We start from the raw sequence: 21,278 nt of genomic DNA on the forward strand, positions 1-21,278 counted from the left end.
TTTTCTCCCTCCCCTCATGAAAGTGGCGTGAACCACTTACATAAAAATGAAGAAGATTATTCATTTTTCCATCAAAATATTTCGACTAATTTAATAATGAAATATTATTTAATATATAAAAATCTAACTTTAATCATTTTAATCAAATGACTAGGATTTCATCTTATTTTTCAATCTCATCCAATGGCCATTTTTTCCTTTCATGTTGCTTCAAATTTCCATCCTTGAATTTCTACTTTTTTGGTAAAATTTTGATTTAGTCCCTCATATTTCTACACTTACTCAATTTGGTCCTTGCATCCCAAATTCATTTCATAAGAATTTAAGTTATTTCCATTTGCATCCTTCAATTTTTCTCATATTTATACTTTAACCCCTCAAATTTTGAATAATTTTACTTGAACATTAGAACTTTTTACATATCTACGATTTAATCCTTACTTTAATTTAGTATACTACAACATATTTCTTAATTTAAATTTTGTTGATACTCCTTAATCGTCTCTTTTATCACTTTCATTTCCTTATTTTACTTTATCGAGAAATCAATTGTATACTATGTCAATTTATTATTGTTTTTAAATATAACGATTTTAGAGGTGTTACACAATTGCAACAAGAACTTTCCAAACTGTAGACTGACTTTGATAGAAAGTTGGAAACTCATTTGGTATAAATGCAATTAAACTAGATAAGCAGGAGTTCCTTAGTATTTGAGTTGCTTTCCAAAGTGCAAGATTCCCTACAATCAAACTCTAAGTTTCCATAGTAGTGCCTTAAGAGGTCATTTTGGGGTTTACGCCATGAAAAGTCCCTCGTCTAGTTTGCTCTATTGGAAAGGTATGTCTAATGATGTAAAGCAATGGGTGAAGGAATGTGTGGTGTGTCAATGGTGTAAAAGTGATCATGCAGCCAAGCCTGGAGTACTTCAACCCCTACCAATTCTTGATCGAGCATGGGTTGAAGTCATCATGGACTTTTGATGTCCAAGGAACTAACTAAAAATTCAACTAAGGTAACTGCATCTATCAATTAAGAGTATAGCTACGGTGAGCAAAGATTTTGTTCCTACGAAGACTAAAAGTACTAGTAATTCTCGTTTTTCTATTATTTAACTGAATAATTCAAGTGGTTGATTAAAAACTAAAATTAACTAAATTAATTAACTAACGAGCAAGGCAAAAAATAAATCAGGAAAATAATCATTTAACAACCAAGAGGCGAAACAATACCTAGAAAAGAATTCACCTAGATTTCATCTGTCACTATCAATCTAAATTACACAATTTCTTTACTTAGTAACTTGATCCGTAAAAATCTATAAATTATGAAAATATATCTTTCGAGCATAAGAGCAACTGACTCTAGGTTAATTAATTGGAATTTCTTTATAATTAAAACCCCTATTATCGCATTAACACGTGCTATGGATTTCCCTATTAGATTTGACTCTAATATGGTAGATTTATGACATCCTATTTCTAGGATTGCATACAAATCCACTCAATTACGCAAGATCTGTAACAACCCGTTTTTAGTAAATTCGGAATAGTGGTTTCGGGACACCAATCCGAGTCCGTAAGAAAAATTATTTTAAAATTCATTTTATGGTCTACCGTATGATAGGAGTATCGTATAAAAATTTTGTTAAGAAATTTCTACCGATTACATGTTTAATTGATAAAAGGACCAAATTGCATAAAATGAAAAAGTTGAGTTCTAGTAGCTATAAGTATCAAATAGCTATGAAATTCAAAATTGGAGGTCCTTATATGGTAAATAGGCCATTAAGGGAAGTTAGTAGATAAGTGTGATGATTCATCCATGGAAAATTAATTAAAGAAAAGGACTAAATTGGAAAGTAAAAAATAATAAAAGATGATAAGTAATTAAATAATGAAAATATCATCTTTTTCATCATCTTTTCCAAATTTTTTTATGGAAACCCTAGCTAAGAGAAGATAACTCAAGCAAGCTTGTTTGGCTTAATTGGGTAAGCATTATTGTCCCGTTTTTAATGATTTTTATGTTTCCGAGATCGTAATAGCTTAATTTAGCTATTTCGGGGATTAATTTGCAAATTTATCAAAGTACTAGGGTTTTTCCATGGATGAATATGCATGAATTATGAAATTTATAGTAGAAAATGAAAGGTTGCTGATAGATAAATAACTTTTGTAAAGTGAATTGTGATGAAATTGTGATTTAGGAATTAAATTGTAAAGATGTAAAATTCATAAAAAAATTCTAAATTTTATAAATATCATGGGCTGCAAATGTTATATGTAAAAATCTGCTAGGCTTGGAATAAGGATTAAATTGCATGAATTTCATTTTCCGAGCCTAGGGACGAAATCATCATTAATTAAAAGTATAGGGGCAAAATGATAATTTTTCCTAAGATGTGAATTGAATTGAATTGAATATGAATTGTATTAAATTGAGCTAAATTTACTCATATAGATCCGAATAAACCAAATACGTAGCTAGATCGAGGTAAAGAAAAAATAACGGATTAGTAGCATACAAGTTTACGAACATTATCGAGGTATGTTCATGTAACTAAATTGTGCGTATTTATATGTTTGAATTGATAGTAGTATATGTGAATTGTATAAATGTCATATATATGAAATTAATTGCATATCCGACAAAGTCGATAAATGTTAAGTCCCGTTTGAATAAATGAAATTTGATGGATACAGGATTTCCTGTATTGGTTGTGATCCTGCATATGTTACGAACACACCATAGCTCAAAAGAGCATTCCGTTATTAGCCCTTTCGAGCTTCCTATTATATGGTTCTTGCGAGCTTCTCGTTAATAGCTTTTCGAAGCATCCCGATCGGTTGTGATATTACATGTGTTGTGGGTACACCGCAGCTCTTATGAACGTCCCTTTATATGGCTCTTCGTGAGTTTCAAGATTAAAGACTTTGTGAGCTTCCTGATATGTCTCGCTCGAACTTCCCGATATATGGCTATTCGGGGCTTCCCATTAATGGCTCTTTGGAGCTACCCGTTATTGGCTCGTATGAGCTTCTTGATTATGGCTCTTATGAGCTTCCCGTTATACAGCCCGGATAAGCTTCTCGTTATATGACTCACATGAATTTCCTGCTATATGGCTTGAGAGAGGACTTCCCGATTATGTGCTCTAAGGAGCACTCCCAAATATGAATTGACAGGTTACAGTTTGTACACTTCAAGTGTACTACCTGTGTATCCATCAATATTTCTAATAAATTCAACAGGAAAAGTTCCAACATGGAATAATATGAACTTGATATGAATTATTATAGAAATGTACATTATAGAAATGTACATGTTATATGAATATATGATGTGGAAAGCTTATGTATATGAAAATTGTTACATGATGAACTCATCCTTGTTTCTCGATGATCACATAAAATACATGACTAACATGTTTCTTAAGGTTATATGTGCTTAGGCAAATTGCCAAATTTCTTTGGATGAATTTTGCATGCTTACTTTAAATGTAAATGATTGGTAAGTTAATTTCCCGTTATACGAACTTACTAAGCATAATATGCTTACTCTGTTTTATTTCCCTCTGTTCTATAGTAATTCGAAGGCTCATTGGGTTGGAAACTTGGCGGAGATATCATCACACTACCCATCAGCTCATTCGGTATATTCAGTAAATTAACTTTGGTTATAATGGCATGTATAAGTTAACTTGGCCAGTGTTGGCATATAAATGTTTTGGTTGTAATTAGCCATTGGAATGGCTTGTAATGGTCATGTTTTGATATATATATATATATATATATATATATATATATATATATATATATGGTAATATCATGTTTGAAGTATGAAATTGATTAAGCATATATGTGCATTTGGCATCTAGGTAAGTATAAGTTTTGGAATGACATTTTAATAAATTGTCTATTGAGGTGCCTAAAAGCACATTGGTTGTATGTGTAATATGTCAAGTTTAAGACATGGTTTTGGTTTATTTTAAGTGCTTTGATATGGTTTGTGAATGTGCTTAAGTGTTAATATAGGTGAAAGACATGTTTGGGTGAGAAATAAGGCTTAAAAATGGCCTTATTTTGTCCACACGGGCAGAGACATGGGTCTGTGTCTTAGCCGAGTGTGGCACACGGCCTAGCACATGGGTGTGTGTTTTGGCCGTATGTCCCCTGCATCTTAAAATTTCAAAACAGAATGCTCAGAATTTTTCACACGGCCTGGCACACAGGCGTGTAACTTGGCCATGTGACCCAAATTAGAGAGTTACACGAGTATGAACACGAGCTGGAACACGACCGAGTGCCTTATTTCGAATGCCCACACAACTTGAGACACGGGAGTGTCACTTGGCCGTGTGAGCCACACGGGCGTGTGTCCCCTACACCTAGGAAAAAAATTGAAATTTTGCGAAAAATTCTCTGAGTACCCGATTTAGTCCCAACTTGTTTCTAATGTATGTTTTAGGCCTCAAGGGCTCATATAAGGGACTTAATGAATACTATCTGACATGAATGTTAAATGTTATGAAATATCTATATTTGATTTGTAAATTTTGGTAATACTTTGTAACCCTATTCAGGCAACGATACAGGTTAGGGGTGTTACAAGATTTACTCTTAAATAGGGTCTATTTAACCACCAATTTAAGCATATCAAACATGGATCAATGCTCTAGAAATATCAAACCAAGAATTAAGCACACATAATCGAGAACAAGAAAATAAGTATTTATTGTGTAAAATAAAAATCAAACGACTGAATCCATCATAGAGTTCATCTCCCTAGGTATTTAGAAAATTAGTTCATGCTTAAAAATAGAAACATCCAAGATATAGTATAACTAAAATAAATAAAGAAATTCATAATAACTTCCTAAGAAATCAAATGGGAATCTTCAATCTTGATGGATATTTGCTTCAAAGTTGGCTTCAATGGTGTTTTTCGAGTTGTTTTCTTGAATATTCTATGACGGCTCACTCCCATCTTCTTATTTTTGTCATATATTCGTCATAGAATGCCCGAAAATCTAAAAATCGTAGTTTTTCGCAGTTCAGTGTGCAATTTCGTGAAATCAACACAGCTTACCACATGCCCGTGTGGTCTGGACGTGTAGAACGGTTTAGCCTGTGTGGCTCTTGGAGCTTGCTCCAACGTTCTTGTTTTCACTCGTTTTTCACTTATTTTGCCCCCAAGTGCTCTATTAAGCCTTAAAATCTGAATTTAAAGGATTAGGAGCATAAAATTCACAATTAACATAGGATAATCACCCAAAAATAGATTAAGAATAATGTTAAAACTTGTTACTTTTAGCACTTATCAATTTTATAGAAGGATTGCTAGTTTCAAAGAGAAAGGACACTATTTTGGTGGTAGTTGATAGATTGACCAAATATAGTCATTTTGTGGCTCTTCCAGATCCTTTCACAGTAGTGACAATGGCTTAGGAGTATCTTAATCATGTTTACAAACTCCATAGAGCACCAGAATCGATTGTATCAGATAAAGACAAGATTTTTGTGTTTACATTTTGGCGAGAGATATTTAGGAGATTGGGGACTCAGATAAAGCTTTCTACAATTTATCGCTCTAAGGCTGATGGTCAAATAAAAATTTTTAATAGGTGTTTGGAAGGTTATTTGAGGTGCATGATGAGAGAAAAGTTAGGTGATTGGGTTCTCTAGTTGCCTTTAACTGAATGGTGGTATAATACATCTCATCACTTCAGCAATCGAAACTATGCTATATGAAGCTTTGTATAGGCAAAATCTTCCTCTACATCTTCTCTATCTTGTTGGAATGTCGAGTGTAGCCACTGTGGATAGGAGTCTTCAACACAGGAAACAACTAAACATATGTTAAAGTTCCACCTTTAAAGGGCTCGAGATTGAATGAAGCATTTGGCTAATTGAAGAATAAATGACAGAGTCTTTGAGGGAGGGGATTTGGTATAATAAATGACAGAGTCTTTGAGGGAGGGAATTTGGTATATCTCAAACTTCAACCATATAGGCAACACATTGTGAGGATAAGTAGGAACCAAAAGCTTGCTCCTATGTTTTTTGGTCCATTTCCTGTGGAAGCTAGAGTGGGAAAAGTGGCAAACGTTCTATGTGAGCCAATTTAATAAGCATGTTGGACACTTAGTTGTTTAATCTAATTTACCTATTGTGGGCACTGGTGGGGCTATGGTTAAGGAGTCGGGTCAGATTCTTGATCGTCGTATGGTAAAGAAGGGACACAGGATTGTGATTGAGGTTTTGGTGGAATGGACAAACACTTTTCCAGAGGATGCTACTTGTGAGAATTTGTTGGAACTGCAAAGGAGGTTTCCTTCCTTCCATCATTAAGGACAAAGATATTTTGTGGGAATGAGTAATTGTTACATAATAAAAAAAAAGTAGCTAAGTTCAGTTAATAAATACTTAATGAAAGGGTGCATTTTGAATCATGAGATTGGTTAAATGAAATAAAGCGATTCATGAATTTATAAGGCTTAAGTGATGTGTTGTGTATCAATTGGTTGTTATAACAAACATCAGTTACAACTCGAAAATGGTTCTATAACTGCCTCTTTGATTGATTGCTTAAAAACATACATGATAAAGGCATTAGGCATTCAAGGAAATTTCTCGTCTTTTTCTTTCGTTTTCTCTTTTTCTCAGTCAAATTTTCCTTGTATATCACTTTTAAAGTTGATTTTGACTAATAAAAGTCCTTCAATTGAAGCCGAAGACAGTGGGCCTTCTCTAGGCTTATTTCTGGGGGTTTATGGCTCCAAAGCCCAAATTTCGCCAACAAGGAACCCAATAAATTGTGCGGGCAAAATTATTACACACCAAATTCTTAAAAAACGTTAAAAATTGAAAAGAAACCCCCATTTCTTGGAACCCTAAATGCAACTTGTCTATCTTCATCTATCTGGCTTGTTAAATCTTCAAATCTGTTAATTTAACACGGAAAAATCACTCACTGTTGACAGAAAGGAGCAAGAAGAAGATAAAAATCCTTCCTTTTGAGTTTTTTTTTTCTCTTCAAATATGCAATCCTATCTTAGTTCCCATTTAGAGGAGTAAAAGTTTTATATGGCTATAACTTCACCGCTAAAACCATTACAAAACCCTAATTGTCCCTATTCTTCATTCCAGAAAAACCAATTTTTTCTCCAATTCTTTATTCTTGATGGCGACAGAAGCTACCACAACAAATTTCCAAAATTCAGACTTCAGGCCAGTCCCACAGCCACCGGATTTTCACCCGGAAGTGATCGTGAGTCCCCACGACGGGCTCCACTTTTGGCAGTTCATGATTGCTGGTTCCGTTGCCGGCTGCGTTGAGCATATGGCTATGTTCCCTGTTGACACCGTCAAGACTCATATGCAAGCCCTCGGCTCTTGCCCCATCAAATCGGTGGGTGTACGTCACGCGCTCCGTTCCATTCTCAAATCTGAAGGACTCCCGGGCTTATATCGGGGAATCGGGGCCATGGGACTTGGGGCTGGCCCTGCCCATGCCGTCTACTTCTCTGTATACGAGGTTTGTAAGAAGTATTTTTCCGGTGAGAACCCGAATAACTCGGCGGCTCATGCTGTATCCGGTGTTTGCGCGACGGTAGCAAGCGACGCCGTTTTTACGCCCATGGATACGGTGAAACAAAGGTTACAGTTGGGCAATAGTGCTGCTTATAGAGGGGTGTTTGATTGTGTTAAGAAAGTTTTGAAAGAGGAAGGTTTTGGGGCGTTTTATGCTTCCTACAGGACAACAGTGCTCATGAATGCACCGTATACTGCCGTTCACTTCACAACTTATGAGGCATTGAAAAGGGGTTTGATTGAGATTTCACCAGAGAGTGTAAGTGATGAGCGGGTGATTGTCCATGCAACGGCTGGTGCTCTTGCTGGGGCTTCTGCTGCCGTTATCACTACACCACTTGATGTAGTCAAAACTCAGTTGCAGTGTCAGGTAATTTAATCTTTGGCCTTCTCTTTTTCTCCCTTAATGTATTTTGCTGCAATGGCTGAAGCTATAATCAGTTTTTGCTAGCTATATTTGGAGCTTTTGTTTAGTGGATGCAGTAACTGGAAAATTCTATGTATTGACAGTGGAAAGGGTGCCCGGCTATCCTAGTGTAATCAGTTTATTCTCTGTCTGTGTTTCCAGACAGATGATATCATGTACTTTTGCTTTTAGGTCAAATCCTTCATTATCAGTTTGAGTTTCCTGCTTCTGGCCCTTTTAGAAAATGGAATCAATCTTTGACAAAGTTATTATTCACCGCCGAGTACTTGTTGTAATCCTCTAATTAATAGAATATATCCATGGCTATGGCTTAAATAATTAGGATGGTTTTAATTGACAACTGTCTCATGCCTCTCATGTTCCTTCTTGTAGATCTTATAATCTTCCATTATTTTGTGTGCTGTATTATCTTTTATCTGGTTAACTGAACCAACATCTGGAATATAATGCTACATAGTCTTAGTTACTACAACGCCTTTAACACTAGTAAAGATGATTGAGACCATTTCTCTTGAACTGAATGCTTGTATCATCTTCTGAGTTGTGTTTTAATACCATATGCAGACTTTCCCTGTATTCGATACAAGTGTACTTAAGTGCTTGCTCATTAGGTCTTTATTTTTGGTCCATCCTGGTTTGCTTACAATTTTAGTGATGGCTTTTGACGATAAATTGAAACATGTGTGTATTGGCGTCCTTTAAGATTTATATTTGTACTTGAGTGAGCTGATTTTTTTACTTTGTTTAATTATATGCATCTTGCTTTGCTGATTGTGGTAGTATTGTTATTGAAAATTGTACCACAGGGTGTATGTGGGTGTGATAGATTTAAGAGTAGTTCTATTGGAGACGTGGTCAAAACAATAATGCGAAAAGATGGGTACAAGGGCCTCATGAGAGGATGGATTCCCAGAACGCTTTTCCATGCTCCTGCTGCTGCAATCTGCTGGTCAACATATGAAGCAGCAAAAGCATTCTTCCAAGAAATCAATGCTAGCAGTAAAAGTGGCACGTAAGGAATTGCAAACAATGTATTGTGCAGCTGCACGAGCAGCACCCGAAGCAATGGGGTTGACACAGGATGGGAAAACAATACATATACTTTCAGGCATGTTGCGGGTCTATTTAACTGGTATCCGAAGAGTGTATACATTGCTATTTGTTATAATAATAAATGTTAATGGTCCTATAAAATGGTGAGATGATTATTTGTGTTTGGTTTCACGAGAATTAGAGGTAGAAAGTTTTGAGTTTTAGCTGGAAGATTTGAGTATTGAAATTGAAATGTTATTTTTGCAAGCGGAAGATTATGTGCTAGTGTTTGTTGATTAGTTTTGTCATTTATTGTTATTGACGAGTAGATGAGTAGCCCTCTGGCAGGACATTCGGTGTTCAATGGAAGTATGCTTTCTGTTCCCTTCTCGGTCTTCTCTGCCCTTCATTCTCCAAAACTTCATTATCACTACGTTGCTTAGGATAATAAAAGAAGCCATTCCATAAATGTGATGTTTGTATGCTGACCCACAGAGTTTAGTTTTGATGAACCGTCACAGAGCAACTTCATCTTCTCCACTCGGTCGAAAGCCCTCAAGGGCCGTATGGTTGTACGAAAGAAGACTATTTATATCTAATGAACAACTAGCACCAGTGGTCTAGTGGTAGAATAGTACCCTGCCACGGTACAGACCCGGGTTCGATTCCCGGCTGGTGCAAATATTTTTATATATGGATATCTGAGTTACAAAAGGTACGAGCACGAAGAAGTTCCACAGCAAGCGAACACGGTATCATCAACGACAGCTTGCTAAAGAGAATGGATGCAAAGCGCATGCCAATGCCCAATTGTTGTTTCATTCGTTTACTTGCACTAATATTAACATGGCTGTGTTTCATTCTATTGACGAAGATTACTAATAAAATGAACACAGGATTAATAATATATTGAAGATGGTTAATTATTATATATTAAAAAAGAAGCGGTAATTTGTGAAACCTCGAAAAGTTTTTCTATATCACAAATCCAATATGTTAGGAGCAAATTAGACGGTGCAATAAAATAAAAATATACACGTATTATTGTAAACTAAAATATAAGCCTGCCTGCCAAATTCACAATTGAAATAGTTTACAACAGAGCAGGAAAGAAAAATAAAATTAGAAACATGGTTAGACATAAAAGCCAGCCTGGTTCCGGGATCAACTTCAGCTTCTCAGACATCTTCCTCTGTTGATTTACAAAAGTTGCCTCTGCAAATATTTTCTTTTTCATCATCATATTTCTGGATGATGATTCCAGCAACTTATAAATACTCCAACTGTAGTTGAAAGTTGAAGCAACAATATTCTGCATATACATATGGGAAAACAACACAGATGAAATCATTGTCCAGTATTTACTTCATCTAAGTAATGACATTAATAAATAAATAGAAGGAAAAGTAACAGTTTATACCTGAATATTTATCCTGTATCTATATATAGTCAACCATCTGAAGCTCACTGAATCTGTTCCTTTTGCTCCTTATTACTCTTGCTTTATCATCTCTTATCTCTAGAACCTGGTGAACACATATCCAAAACAAATTCTCTCTCAGCTCAACTTTGCAGTTGTTTAAAGACAAAATCAAATTGACAAAAACACAGGGATGGATCATGGATATATGCATCAGTAATGGCTTCCACTGTTAATGAAGCACATAGGTATGACTGAACACATTTGACAAAAGAGTATCCATAAAGAAGCAGGAATTTAATGATATGCAATCTCAGGTTGGCATGTTAATATCATTTTTTCTTAATAAACAGTGTAAAATACTGGTATATATTTAGTTCACCTCTGGTCTCGAATTAAGAACTCCACTGGACATTCCCACATCAATGCGCCATATGCTGCAATTGTACTCACTGCAGAGAAGGCTAGATGTTAATAATTATATGTAGAATGGATAAATACCTTACTATTTAAAAAAAAAAAAAGCATTTTCAACGAAGTATGCATACCAATTTGCCCCAGAGAATTGAGGTGTGTGGCCAACCACCATTGCCTTAGCTCCTAGTGCTTGCAGTGTCTCTTGAAGAATAGCATTTATCTGCTAACGAACAAGTAATTATAGTTCTTAAAGGCAATAAGTACTAAAACTGTTAGTTGGCATACTTGCCTGGTTAATCTGATAATCCGCCAAGTCTGAAATATTTCTAGAGTATAAGCGGTTCCAAACAACGCTATCATAGCCTTTTGTGGCTATGAAGGGCATGTTACGATTAGTATCCTCTTCAATAAGACCTCTCATCCACTGAGATACTTCCTTGTTCATCTTTTCTATGCCATAAGCAACTGTGCAAGTACCAAGACTCCTATCAGAGAATTCAAAACAAAAGAAAGAGAAAGAACTTCTTACGGTATTATTTGATGAATGATAATGATTTTACTAAACTGGTTCATGCAAAATATGCAAGTTGATATTTTCTTACCATGGTGAGGAAGGAGGCCACCATGACAGAAGATCCAATCATTAACCTTAAGAGCTACAGCATGTCGTGCCAACTCACACGCTAGTGGACCACCCGGTCTAAACAGAACTGATCTGGCAATCACCCCCTTTTGTCTCTGTCCTAATAAATAATTTGAGATCTTTATCAGAATGGTATCTAATAAATAGGGAGGACATAGAAAGTGTCCTTTTACCCTACATTCTGGGAGTATACAAGTAACCAACTAGAAAGAAACACTATAACTTGGATTTAGATGAAAGTGGAAGTGCAACATATTTATGATAAATGAACAATACTTAAGGAACAAGAAATGTAGTAGTTCGGTCGATTGACAGGACTAAGAACTTTAGTACCTCTACCAGATTCCATGGACCCCAATGGTTTCTGGACATTTTACGTTCATCTTTCCATATTCTAGACACGCCACACCAACGAACAAATGCTTCATTCCAGTCATATTCATAGTCATTCAAGTATTCCAGGAAATCAGCACACTCGTCAAAAGCACCAGACTCTACATATCTAAAATCCCCTTCCACATTCATAGTTTCATGATTTCCATTGACCTGCATCAAGAAAAAGACTGTCAGCATTCTTAAATTGATACAGAGCTACTGCATGTGTAAATATCTAGACATGCTTAACATGCAAGCTGGATTTAAGAATGCACTGCAGCAACTTGAACTTCAAAAATTGATTTGTAAAATGCACCAAAGCTGTTCTACTTTTAGCATCACAAACCTGGAAAACAGCTCCACCTTTAGCCTTGGCTTGTATATCTAATGATCGCAACAAGGATAAGATAGCTATTTCATCATCTCCTCGATCAAGCACATCTCCTAGCTGAACAAGTACCTTTTTTCTCAAACAGAAACATAGGCATCAGATGGGGTTCTGAGTAGAGAAATAAATCCATACACACAAGAATTTTTCCACATTGGGTATAGTTGTAGTGGCCATTATGATAGTAAGAAACAACATAAGAAAAATTCTAGTTTTCTGCATCATTGTTATCAACAAAATTAGTAGTAGAAGAAGAATACCGCATCTTCTCCAGTCCATAGGTCTTGACCATCCGAACTCAAGACACCAGCCATTTCAAGCGCATATCTTGCTTGATCAAGGTCTCCGTGTAGATCTCCAACTACAAATGGAAGCATATAAAGATATAGATAAATGACAAATAAATGTTATCCAGTTTTGATTGATTTCATCAATTGAATTACTTCCACCATTGGCCATGACATTTTAAGCTAATTTCACACTGCAGTTCAATCATGTGGGGTGCAAACTAACTAAAAAATTTTATGCATTATAGCTCTTTAAAGCTAAATCTTGGGACTTAAAAGTGGAGAAGCTTGAATTTAAGACTAAAAAGGTAGGCATAAAAGCAATAACAACAAAATGGTTCTATTTTTCCTATGATCTCGTTTAATGATAACTGATATGTACTGTGTTAGTCTATTTGATTCCCAAGTCTTTGTACCACGCAACAAGATTTCTCAAGGCTACAGAAATCAACATCACGAATCAAGAGCTAGATCAAAGCAGAGAAGTTGAGCATAAAATTAGAAAATTAACTCACCTTACATGGATTCTCAAAAAAAAAAAAAAACTTACGTTACATGGAATTATAGCAAGAAAAACGACAAGTTAAAAGAAAAATAAATAAATAAATAACCTGCAACTATACGGCGACCAGGAGCAGAAACAAAAGTGGGAGGATTTCCATTGACGACAATGGGCTTCAAGGCTGTTCCTATACTACCATTACTAAAAGAAGAGGAAGTTTCAGTAAGTTTTTGGGGGCATGAAGAAGGTGGAAGTGGCAATGAATTCAAGCATAGTGAAACCATTGCCTTGCTTATTAGTTTTCTCTGTTTAATTTGTTATGAAGAAAAAAGAAAGGGAAAAGGGTTTTGTTTGCTTTGCTTAGAATGGCCAAACAAAGGAAGTTTCTCAGCCAAGTATTTAGTTTTACATCTTTTGTTCCTTTTTTACTTTCTGGATATTGTATATATATATCTGGTTGTGGATGGATAGGATATTGCCAATTGCCATTGGAGCTTATGTGATAGTCTCATAATAATTGTAACGACCACCAAAGCATCCGAACTCCAAACATGAAACGACATCGTTTGCTGTGTTCTTGACATAATTGGCCTTTGGCCACAAAAATAGACCAAGAAAGCCTTTTGTCTTTGTGCTTGTTTTTTCCCTGGTAACACCGCTAAGCCTAGAAAATCACTGTCACCAAACAAATTGATTTAAGGGAAGCGACAATAGTAATAATGTCTGGAAAATACCATTTTTTTTCTTGTTTTTATTTAAAACAAAAGGTGAAAGCAAATGATTCTTAAAGAACAAAAAATTTTCAAAACAAGTTGAGTCAAGTTGATGAAATGATGTGATTTAGTGCACAAGTTTTAAACTTGAATGAGGGAAATATATAGGTAATAGTGATTGATAATGATAATGACAATAATTATGATGGAATAAGCTAAGAAAACCTGCATTCAGACCTCATTGTTGTTCAGCATAATAGCATCTTAATTTTGTTTCTGTTACTGCATAAACCCACATTTTTTCTTTCAGAAATAGACCATCAACTCATCAAGTCTCAAAGGGCTTAAAATACACAATGGTAACCCCCTATATATCAATCAAGATGGGGAAAGATCGTAGTAAAGTGTTAAACAATTGAAAAAACGGTGAATCAAAGACTACTGCAACATCTCAATTCCTTCATACAAAAAACGTATATATCAAATGCGAAGTGAGGCCATATAGAAAGTTTCGCCATATGTATCTCACATCCTCATCTGTCTAAAGTTGAGCTCTGAGACCTTGGTCAGGATGAACTTCGGTAACCCTCTGCCAACTCTGGGGGTGGCACAGGACAGACAGTGATATTCGGAGTTATTTTCAGACTTGTGTCAAGAAATGCCTCAGATTGTAATGCTCCCGATGTAGCAGGCATGGAGTTGATATTGGGTAATGAAGGTACCTTGATAGGATAAACTTCCGTGACCTCTTCAGTGCGATCATCTAAATATACAACATCTTGCATAGTGAGTTGGTGGTATTCAACAACCTCCCTCAGGAAGCGATTTTCACGTGCATAGATGGAGTTCTCATGAGCTAGTCGTGCCTTCTCTGCCAACAGTGTCTCCAGTTGAAGACGTATCTGGAAATAGAAATAGAAATAGAAAAGAATAAAAATTTTGGAACGGTTTACATGTCTAAACAAAATTGCTTCAGTTATCACAAAGAGAGATGCCATAGATTAGAAGGCACTTGTGCTACATGTTTTATGAAAAATGAGGTAACATTCTGCAACATGATAAACCATAGGAAGCTCAACTTCAACATTGCATAATCAGATGAGGCTATCCTTCATTTTCTGTTTTTTAGCAGACAATTACCTTCATACAGTGAGAGGTAGGCTCAAGAAGATTATCCATTCATACAGCATCTATTATTTCAGACATATTATTGTGGGAGAAAATTAAAGTTCTGTTACAGTTGTAATTTTTAATTTGGTTCAATAGTAATCAACATTTAATGACTGAAGGAATATTCCATATCATATTCTGTGCAGCTAACTTTTTGACCATCTTTAAACCAAATCTAAAATACAAGGTTGAAATTCAATTCGATAAAAAACGAGTGGTAGATTGGTCCATCATTCTAAGTGGTAAAATTGAAGTTCACTCCAAACAAATAAGACTTTTAGATCCTGCAGATGAGTAAATTGCCATAGATGGAATATAAATACAACACGGGATGCAATAATGAGGAAAATCCATACCAACTCATCATTTTCTGGGTTGTCACCTCTGTCACGATTCTCACGAAGGACTCTATTTTCTTCCTCAAGCTGAGCACATCTCTCCTTCGCAAAAGCCAAATCAGCTCTAACAGTTTTTAACTCTCGAAGAAGGAGCTTTGCCTTGGCAGCCATAGCCATTGCAACCTGTTACAAAATCAAAGAGCCAAATCATCCATCCAATTTTCAACAAAAAGGTTATTACATTGGACGGGGAAAAATGATGTGCGCAATTTATTTCACATCCCCAACAAAACCTCACCCATCTTCCACATGAAGAACAGTGAAAATTCATTGTTCTATTTTATACGGTTCCTGCACTTATATATATGCCACTACAAATTACCTTAGAAGAAAGAAGGAACAATCCTATCTTCTCATGCATAGTAAAAACATTTGTGTCACTTTTATATTGTTAAAAGAATCTAGTACTGAGGCTTCTAGAGCTATATAATAGCAGAGCACTAACAATGCAAACAGAAAAAATACATCCATCATATGAACCAGTGACACAAAGCAGCCACCTTACATCACGAGATGCCTTCAATTGAATTTCTTGATCAGCTTGCACCGGAGTTCGTACTTGCTGCTGCATTTGTGGCTGTTTAGCATGCTCATTTTGTGCCACAGAACCACTAGACTTTTTCTTGATATGTTTGCGGGTTTCTTGAATGATGCCTGCAGTCCGGTTCTCCACAATTGTAAGACCCTCCTAATAAGCAAAGCAAAGCAAAGAAGAATGAAACAGGTTTGTAAACATTTCAAGATGCAAGAGAGAGACGAAAGTTCTATGACAGAGAAAATGCAAAAAGGCTGACATGTGGGCAACACTTGGCTACCAAAAACTATCGTATAAAACAATTTAGTAGATCAGAAGTGCCAAAGAAAGCATAACAGCCCTTAAAAACAAAAAAGAATTACATTTCTATTTTTATTCAAACACTTTATAAAGCAAAATGTTACTAATACTTGGAATATTTATATATTCGTTACCAGCAAAAAGCAAGGGGATTTATGAACTAACCTCAACAGCATTACCAATGTAATTAAGGGATGATGTAATTGCACCTATGCCCTTCTGCAATGTGGGATTGCTTGTTTTGTGATGCCTATCATCTGACTGGTACGTATTATGGTACTGCAGATAGCAAAAAGTGAACACCAATATTGAAACATTGATAGAATTAAAACACATAATGTTAGCAACAGTATGAGTTTGATCCTGACCATTTCTGGTGTTGGCCTCTGACTCTGAGGCAGCTTTGATTTTGGTGGTCCATCAGACTCAAACTGGTACTGCACACTATTATTATTATTACTATTACTATTATTATTATCATCATCCAAAAAGGATTTAGCTTTCCTAGCGAGAGAACCCCAAAATCCTTGCTTGGATTCATTTAGAGATTTCATAGATTCGTATTGATGGGAGCCGGAATCCTGGAGAGACAAGCAGTCAAAGGAGGTTAGGGTTTTCAAAGAATCACGACGAATATTATCGCAATAAGCATATAGAATGAAGTAGAAAGGGGGGAAAAAAAGAGAGAAACCTTGGGGGCGGAGAGAGGAGAAGCAGAAGAAGAATGAAGGGGACCATAGCCATAAGCGGAGGAGAAAGACGAATCTTTGTGGGCGGACGATGCCCTTATGGCTTTGGCTGCATCTACTTCTACATCCACCAAATCATCTGCATCTACATCAGCTGATGATGAGGAAGATGATGTTAATATTCCCTGCTGTTGCTGCTGTTGCCTCCTCCTGTAAGCCATTTCTTTTTTCCTAACTCCTATTCTAATTTGTTTGCACAATTCATCAACTCGATCTTAGTCTTGCTCTACTTTTGTTGTTGTTGTATTTGTTGTTCCTTACTGCTTCAATTTCCCTTTCGAATTTGGATTAAACCTGTCGTCTCATCTCTCACTCACTCTGCTATCTGTATTTTGAATCGTGTATTGGATTATGTAGGTTCTGTTGTGGCCACTCAGCCGTCGGCGACGTCAACGCTCTACGCCCACCATTTTTCATCTAATAAAATTCTACAGTCCACACCCAGTCCTATTCTGCTTTACTTGATTTCAACTGCAGCTCATGCAGCTTGCAACAGCCCATAGGATAGGCCCACTTCTATACATTTTTTGTTCATAGGCCCATTACCATACAAAATTACATATTAAAAAAATTGGTTTTAAAAAATAAAAATTTTGAATTAATTGAACTATGTATTTGCAATTTTAGTTTATTTTTTTAGAAATATTTTCATTAATGGAATCATGAACGATAAAAATATAAAAAAATAACATATAATACAAATGATAAATAATACATTATAAACTAATGCACAAGTGTCACTTTTGCAAAAATAAGTCCAAAAGAGAAAAATAAATTGATATTAACCAAACACTAGAAAATTTCAAAAGCAAACTAGAGATGCTTCACATTGACTAAATTGTTAAAAATCGCATCCTAATCCACTAAAATCAGATCAACTTGATGACAAACTTGGATCAACCAATAAATCACTACTAAGAAAGAGTCCTACCACATTAGTGATACACCAAAGGAAATCTAAAATGACCTCCATTATCTTTATATCAAGTCCAATTTTGTGAACATTGTCATAGTGCTATATCAAAATGAAGACCTTCTAATGACACATTTGTCAAAATCCAATACATACATCAAGACATAACTAAAATCACCTTTTGAAGAAAAATGGACAAAATAACCACAATAATGTGTTTTGAAACAAGAACACCATATTTTTTCAGAGAAAATAGAGTGAACTGAAACTAAAAACTAGAATTGAAGCATCTTGTGAGACTACAACTAGTAACCAAAGGCAAGATGAAAGACCAATTATGGGATTTTTAGAAAACAAATTATATACCAGGTGAAGCTTTTTAATTCCATAACAAAGGTTAAAAATTCACCATGTCCCGTTTGTAGTGTTTAAAATCTCTAAATACATGTATAATTCTTTTTTTTTTTTAATATCTCTAGAAGAGAAGAATAATAGTAAGTGTAACTATAACCAACATTTACTTCAAAAAAATAAATCGTTTACTTTTGAAACAAACACAGAATTGAAGGAAGCGAAAGAGTCGAAGTGATTTTTTCTTTTTTGGGGGTTTCATCTACTTCTCCAAATGAAGTTTTCAGACAACACAATATGAGTTACTTGTTTGTCGTAAACAATAAGATTGATAATTTACACGATACGATTAAAAGGACAACTTTTCTTTGCTCACTTGTCTGTCATAAACCTACTTTAACGTTTTTCATATTCACATGCATACAGCTAAAAAAATAGCTTTCATTAGGCATTCCAATCACTCAGAATATGGAAACGTCGAGAACAGCCATATTTATACCTAAACGGTGTGAGACCGAGTCCAGATGAATGTAACACTCAAAGGTCAAGATCAGTTTAAAAATTTAGAGCACATTCACAATTTCACAATTTCACTTCAATAATTACCAGCCTAACAGCAAATAAGAAAGAATTATACGAGAAGATGAGCAACCAAAACTGTTTCCGATAAAATGCATTATAAAGTAGAAAAATCCACAATGAACCAAACACTTCAAAAGATTTCAAGTAAAAACATACTTGAACATAGTAGTCTATGGGCAATTACACTAAGCATTAAACAAAACAAATGTTCTTTCAACAAAAAGAGTGAATAAGATAACTGTTAAGACTCAGCCAACTTGTTGAGGATCGTCAGATCTTAAACGGCAGCATGGAGGAATGCTCTTCCTGGCTCCCGATTGGCTAGAGGTCCATGACATCCAAGGAGCTGCAAGGCCAAAAACAAAGTCTTATTCAAGTTTATGATGAGACATATTTAACAAACTCCCTTCCGTGCCTATGAAAAAGACAAACCTTAGCATTAACACCATCAGGGACAATGCGATTCTCTGACTTATATTTCAAATAATCAGTTCGGTTGAACTTCGTGAAACCCCTGAACATTGCAAGAGAACCAATTCAAGACATTTAGCATGCCAAACAATTATGTAAGAAAGAAAGTATGAATCATTTTAAAAGTTTTTTAAGTAAAATGCATACCACTTCCTGCTGACAATAATCTTTTGGCGACCAGGGAACTTGAACTTAGCACGTCGGAGGGCCTCTTGAGCATGATGACTGTTGCTGTCCTTGCAACGAACTGAAAGGAGGACCTGACCAATGGCTACTCTAGCACATGTTCCCTGAGGCTTGCCAAAAGCACCTCGCATACCAGTTTGGAGCCTATCAGCTCCAGCACATGAAAGCATTTTGTTGATACGCAAGACATGGAATGGGTGAACACGGACTCGCAAGTGGAAGGCATCCTTTCCAGCATACTTAGCCATATACTTGTTGCAAGCAATACGAGCAGCTTCCAGAGCTTCACTAGAGACATTTTCCTTCTCCCAAGAGACCAAGTGAACACAGAAAGGGAACTCATCCACACCCTTCTTTTTCATTCCCACATCATAAATCCTAATCTTGGGATCAGGAACACCACGACAATAACGTGACTTCGGGTAAGGTTTGTTTTTTATCTGTCGATAACACCTTGCAGGTCCTGAAAACGAAAAGTATAATAAAAATTTCAATTACAATCTAACAAATTTCATATCCTTCAACTCTGCAACAAAATCAATTAAGTGACAAGAAGGCCTGAAATATCTTAAAAGGTAGTTTCAGGTGCCAAGCAATATTAGCCAATCTGAATCAGATCACCTAAGCAAGTAAAATGAAAGTGGGAAAGTCGTTTATATTCCAAAATGGATTACAAACGTATAGATAACCATTCCACATGATTTTATTTCGAAAGGCATTTTCATTATAAATCAGTTAAGATATTTATATAGTCTAAAACAAAATCCTATTTTTCATTTTGAGAAAGGGCGATAAACATATCATCATCCAAAATGGAGAGTCATCTAAATATATTTATTCCTTGCAAAAGGCAGGTCTAGAAGCATCGTAATAAATCAGATTCAGAAAAATCGAAAACTTGAGAAGCAAAGAAAGAAAGAAATAGCAATTATGGAGAAACAGATACAGATTTTATTTAAATCATGATATAATGTATAAGAATCAGGAAACGTTCGTAAAGAAACTTCTCAAAGTTTATGCCAACGAAAAACCTTCAACATAGAAACAGAAAACTAAAGCATGATCCATGTTCTTTGAGTTATATAACCAATTAAACCTTAAATCTAAACAGTGATTCGTCATGCTAGTAGAACAATTATTCATCTCCAGTCATTCATCCAAAAATAAAACAATCGGTAATAAGAAATAGGAAAGCAAAACCAAAAAAATCGAGAGAGACAAATACTCACTTCTCCCCATGGCGGTAGAACTTCGTAAATATTTCGCGGCTGCAAAAATAAACCTAGGTTGGAAGGAAAGTGGTAAAGCTGTATATATAGAGCGGGAAGCTGATAAAGTTAAGAAACCCTAGTCAAAATGAACACGTTCAACGCAGGCTTGTACGTGTGCGAATGCGTCACCATTGGGCCTCTACATTGGCGCTCGGCTCTCTATTTACTTGTTTGACCCAATTATTGGAAATTTGGGTTTTGGGTTCGACCAACTGACCTTGCGAAAACTTTAAAGTGATTTTCTTTTCTTTTTCAAATAAAATAAAACATTTATGAAAATGGTGTATATATATTGATCCGAGGAAGAATCTGTTTACACTAATATAAAATTAAAATAATTTTACATAATTTTTAATTCCAATTAATATTTTAATTATTGAACCCTTGAATTTTATCAATATAATTAGATTTGTCATTCTTGCGAAATTTCAAATCGATCCAATATCTTAATCATTATAATTGAGATTCTCCTATATTTATTATTAATATATATTTAATGATAGAAAGTGTTTTTATATTAAATAAAGTGTTAGATATTTTATTTTACTCAAAA

At 35.4% G+C, this 21,278-nt stretch overlaps 4 protein-coding genes and 1 non-coding gene across 5 annotated transcripts; 2 read left to right on the plus strand and 3 right to left on the minus strand.

Moving 5' to 3' along the window:
• Positions 1–6,859: 6,859 nt before the first annotated feature.
• On the plus strand, positions 6,860–9,439 carry LOC105782084 (uncharacterized). Its single transcript, XM_012606570.2, has 2 exons — positions 6,860–7,965; positions 8,829–9,439. The coding sequence occupies exons 1-2, from the start codon at positions 7,186–7,188 to the stop codon at positions 9,036–9,038; spliced, it is 990 nt and encodes a 329-aa protein (XP_012462024.1). The 5' UTR covers positions 6,860–7,185; the 3' UTR covers positions 9,039–9,439.
• Positions 9,440–9,663: 224 nt separating this feature from the next.
• TRNAG-GCC (transfer RNA glycine (anticodon GCC)) lies at positions 9,664–9,734 on the plus strand. The gene has a single exon. It is a non-coding gene; the product is annotated as a tRNA-Gly (tRNA).
• A 271-nt stretch (positions 9,735–10,005) lies between these two features.
• LOC105782083 (shewanella-like protein phosphatase 1) lies at positions 10,006–13,510 on the minus strand. The gene is made up of 10 exons (XM_012606569.2): positions 13,196–13,510; positions 12,558–12,658; positions 12,256–12,369; positions 11,868–12,080; positions 11,494–11,629; positions 11,181–11,356; positions 11,023–11,111; positions 10,857–10,926; positions 10,475–10,580; positions 10,006–10,366 (listed from the first exon to the last, which is right to left on the minus strand). Exons 1-9 carry the CDS (start codon positions 13,368–13,370, stop codon positions 10,494–10,496), a joined length of 1,161 nt encoding a protein of 386 aa, XP_012462023.1. The 5' UTR covers positions 13,371–13,510; the 3' UTR covers positions 10,006–10,366; positions 10,475–10,493.
• Positions 13,511–14,040: 530 nt separating this feature from the next.
• On the minus strand, positions 14,041–17,388 carry LOC105782082 (uncharacterized). The gene is made up of 6 exons (XM_012606568.2): positions 16,894–17,388; positions 16,571–16,783; positions 16,368–16,481; positions 15,873–16,055; positions 15,326–15,490; positions 14,041–14,701 (listed from the first exon to the last, which is right to left on the minus strand). Exons 1-6 carry the CDS (start codon positions 17,110–17,112, stop codon positions 14,366–14,368), a joined length of 1,230 nt encoding a protein of 409 aa, XP_012462022.1. The 5' UTR covers positions 17,113–17,388; the 3' UTR covers positions 14,041–14,365.
• A 1,471-nt stretch (positions 17,389–18,859) lies between these two features.
• Positions 18,860–20,837, minus strand: LOC105782085 (60S ribosomal protein L10). Its single transcript, XM_012606571.2, has 4 exons — positions 20,684–20,837; positions 19,416–19,917; positions 19,230–19,311; positions 18,860–19,143 (listed from the first exon to the last, which is right to left on the minus strand). Exons 1-4 carry the CDS (start codon positions 20,691–20,693, stop codon positions 19,075–19,077), a joined length of 663 nt encoding a protein of 220 aa, XP_012462025.1. The 5' UTR covers positions 20,694–20,837; the 3' UTR covers positions 18,860–19,074.
• Between the last annotated feature and the right edge of the window lie 441 nt (positions 20,838–21,278).

The sequence above is a fragment of the Gossypium raimondii genome, chromosome 13 (assembly GCF_025698545.1).
Source record: "Gossypium raimondii isolate GPD5lz chromosome 13, ASM2569854v1, whole genome shotgun sequence".
Lineage (NCBI taxonomy): Eukaryota > Viridiplantae > Streptophyta > Magnoliopsida > Malvales > Malvaceae > Gossypium > Gossypium raimondii.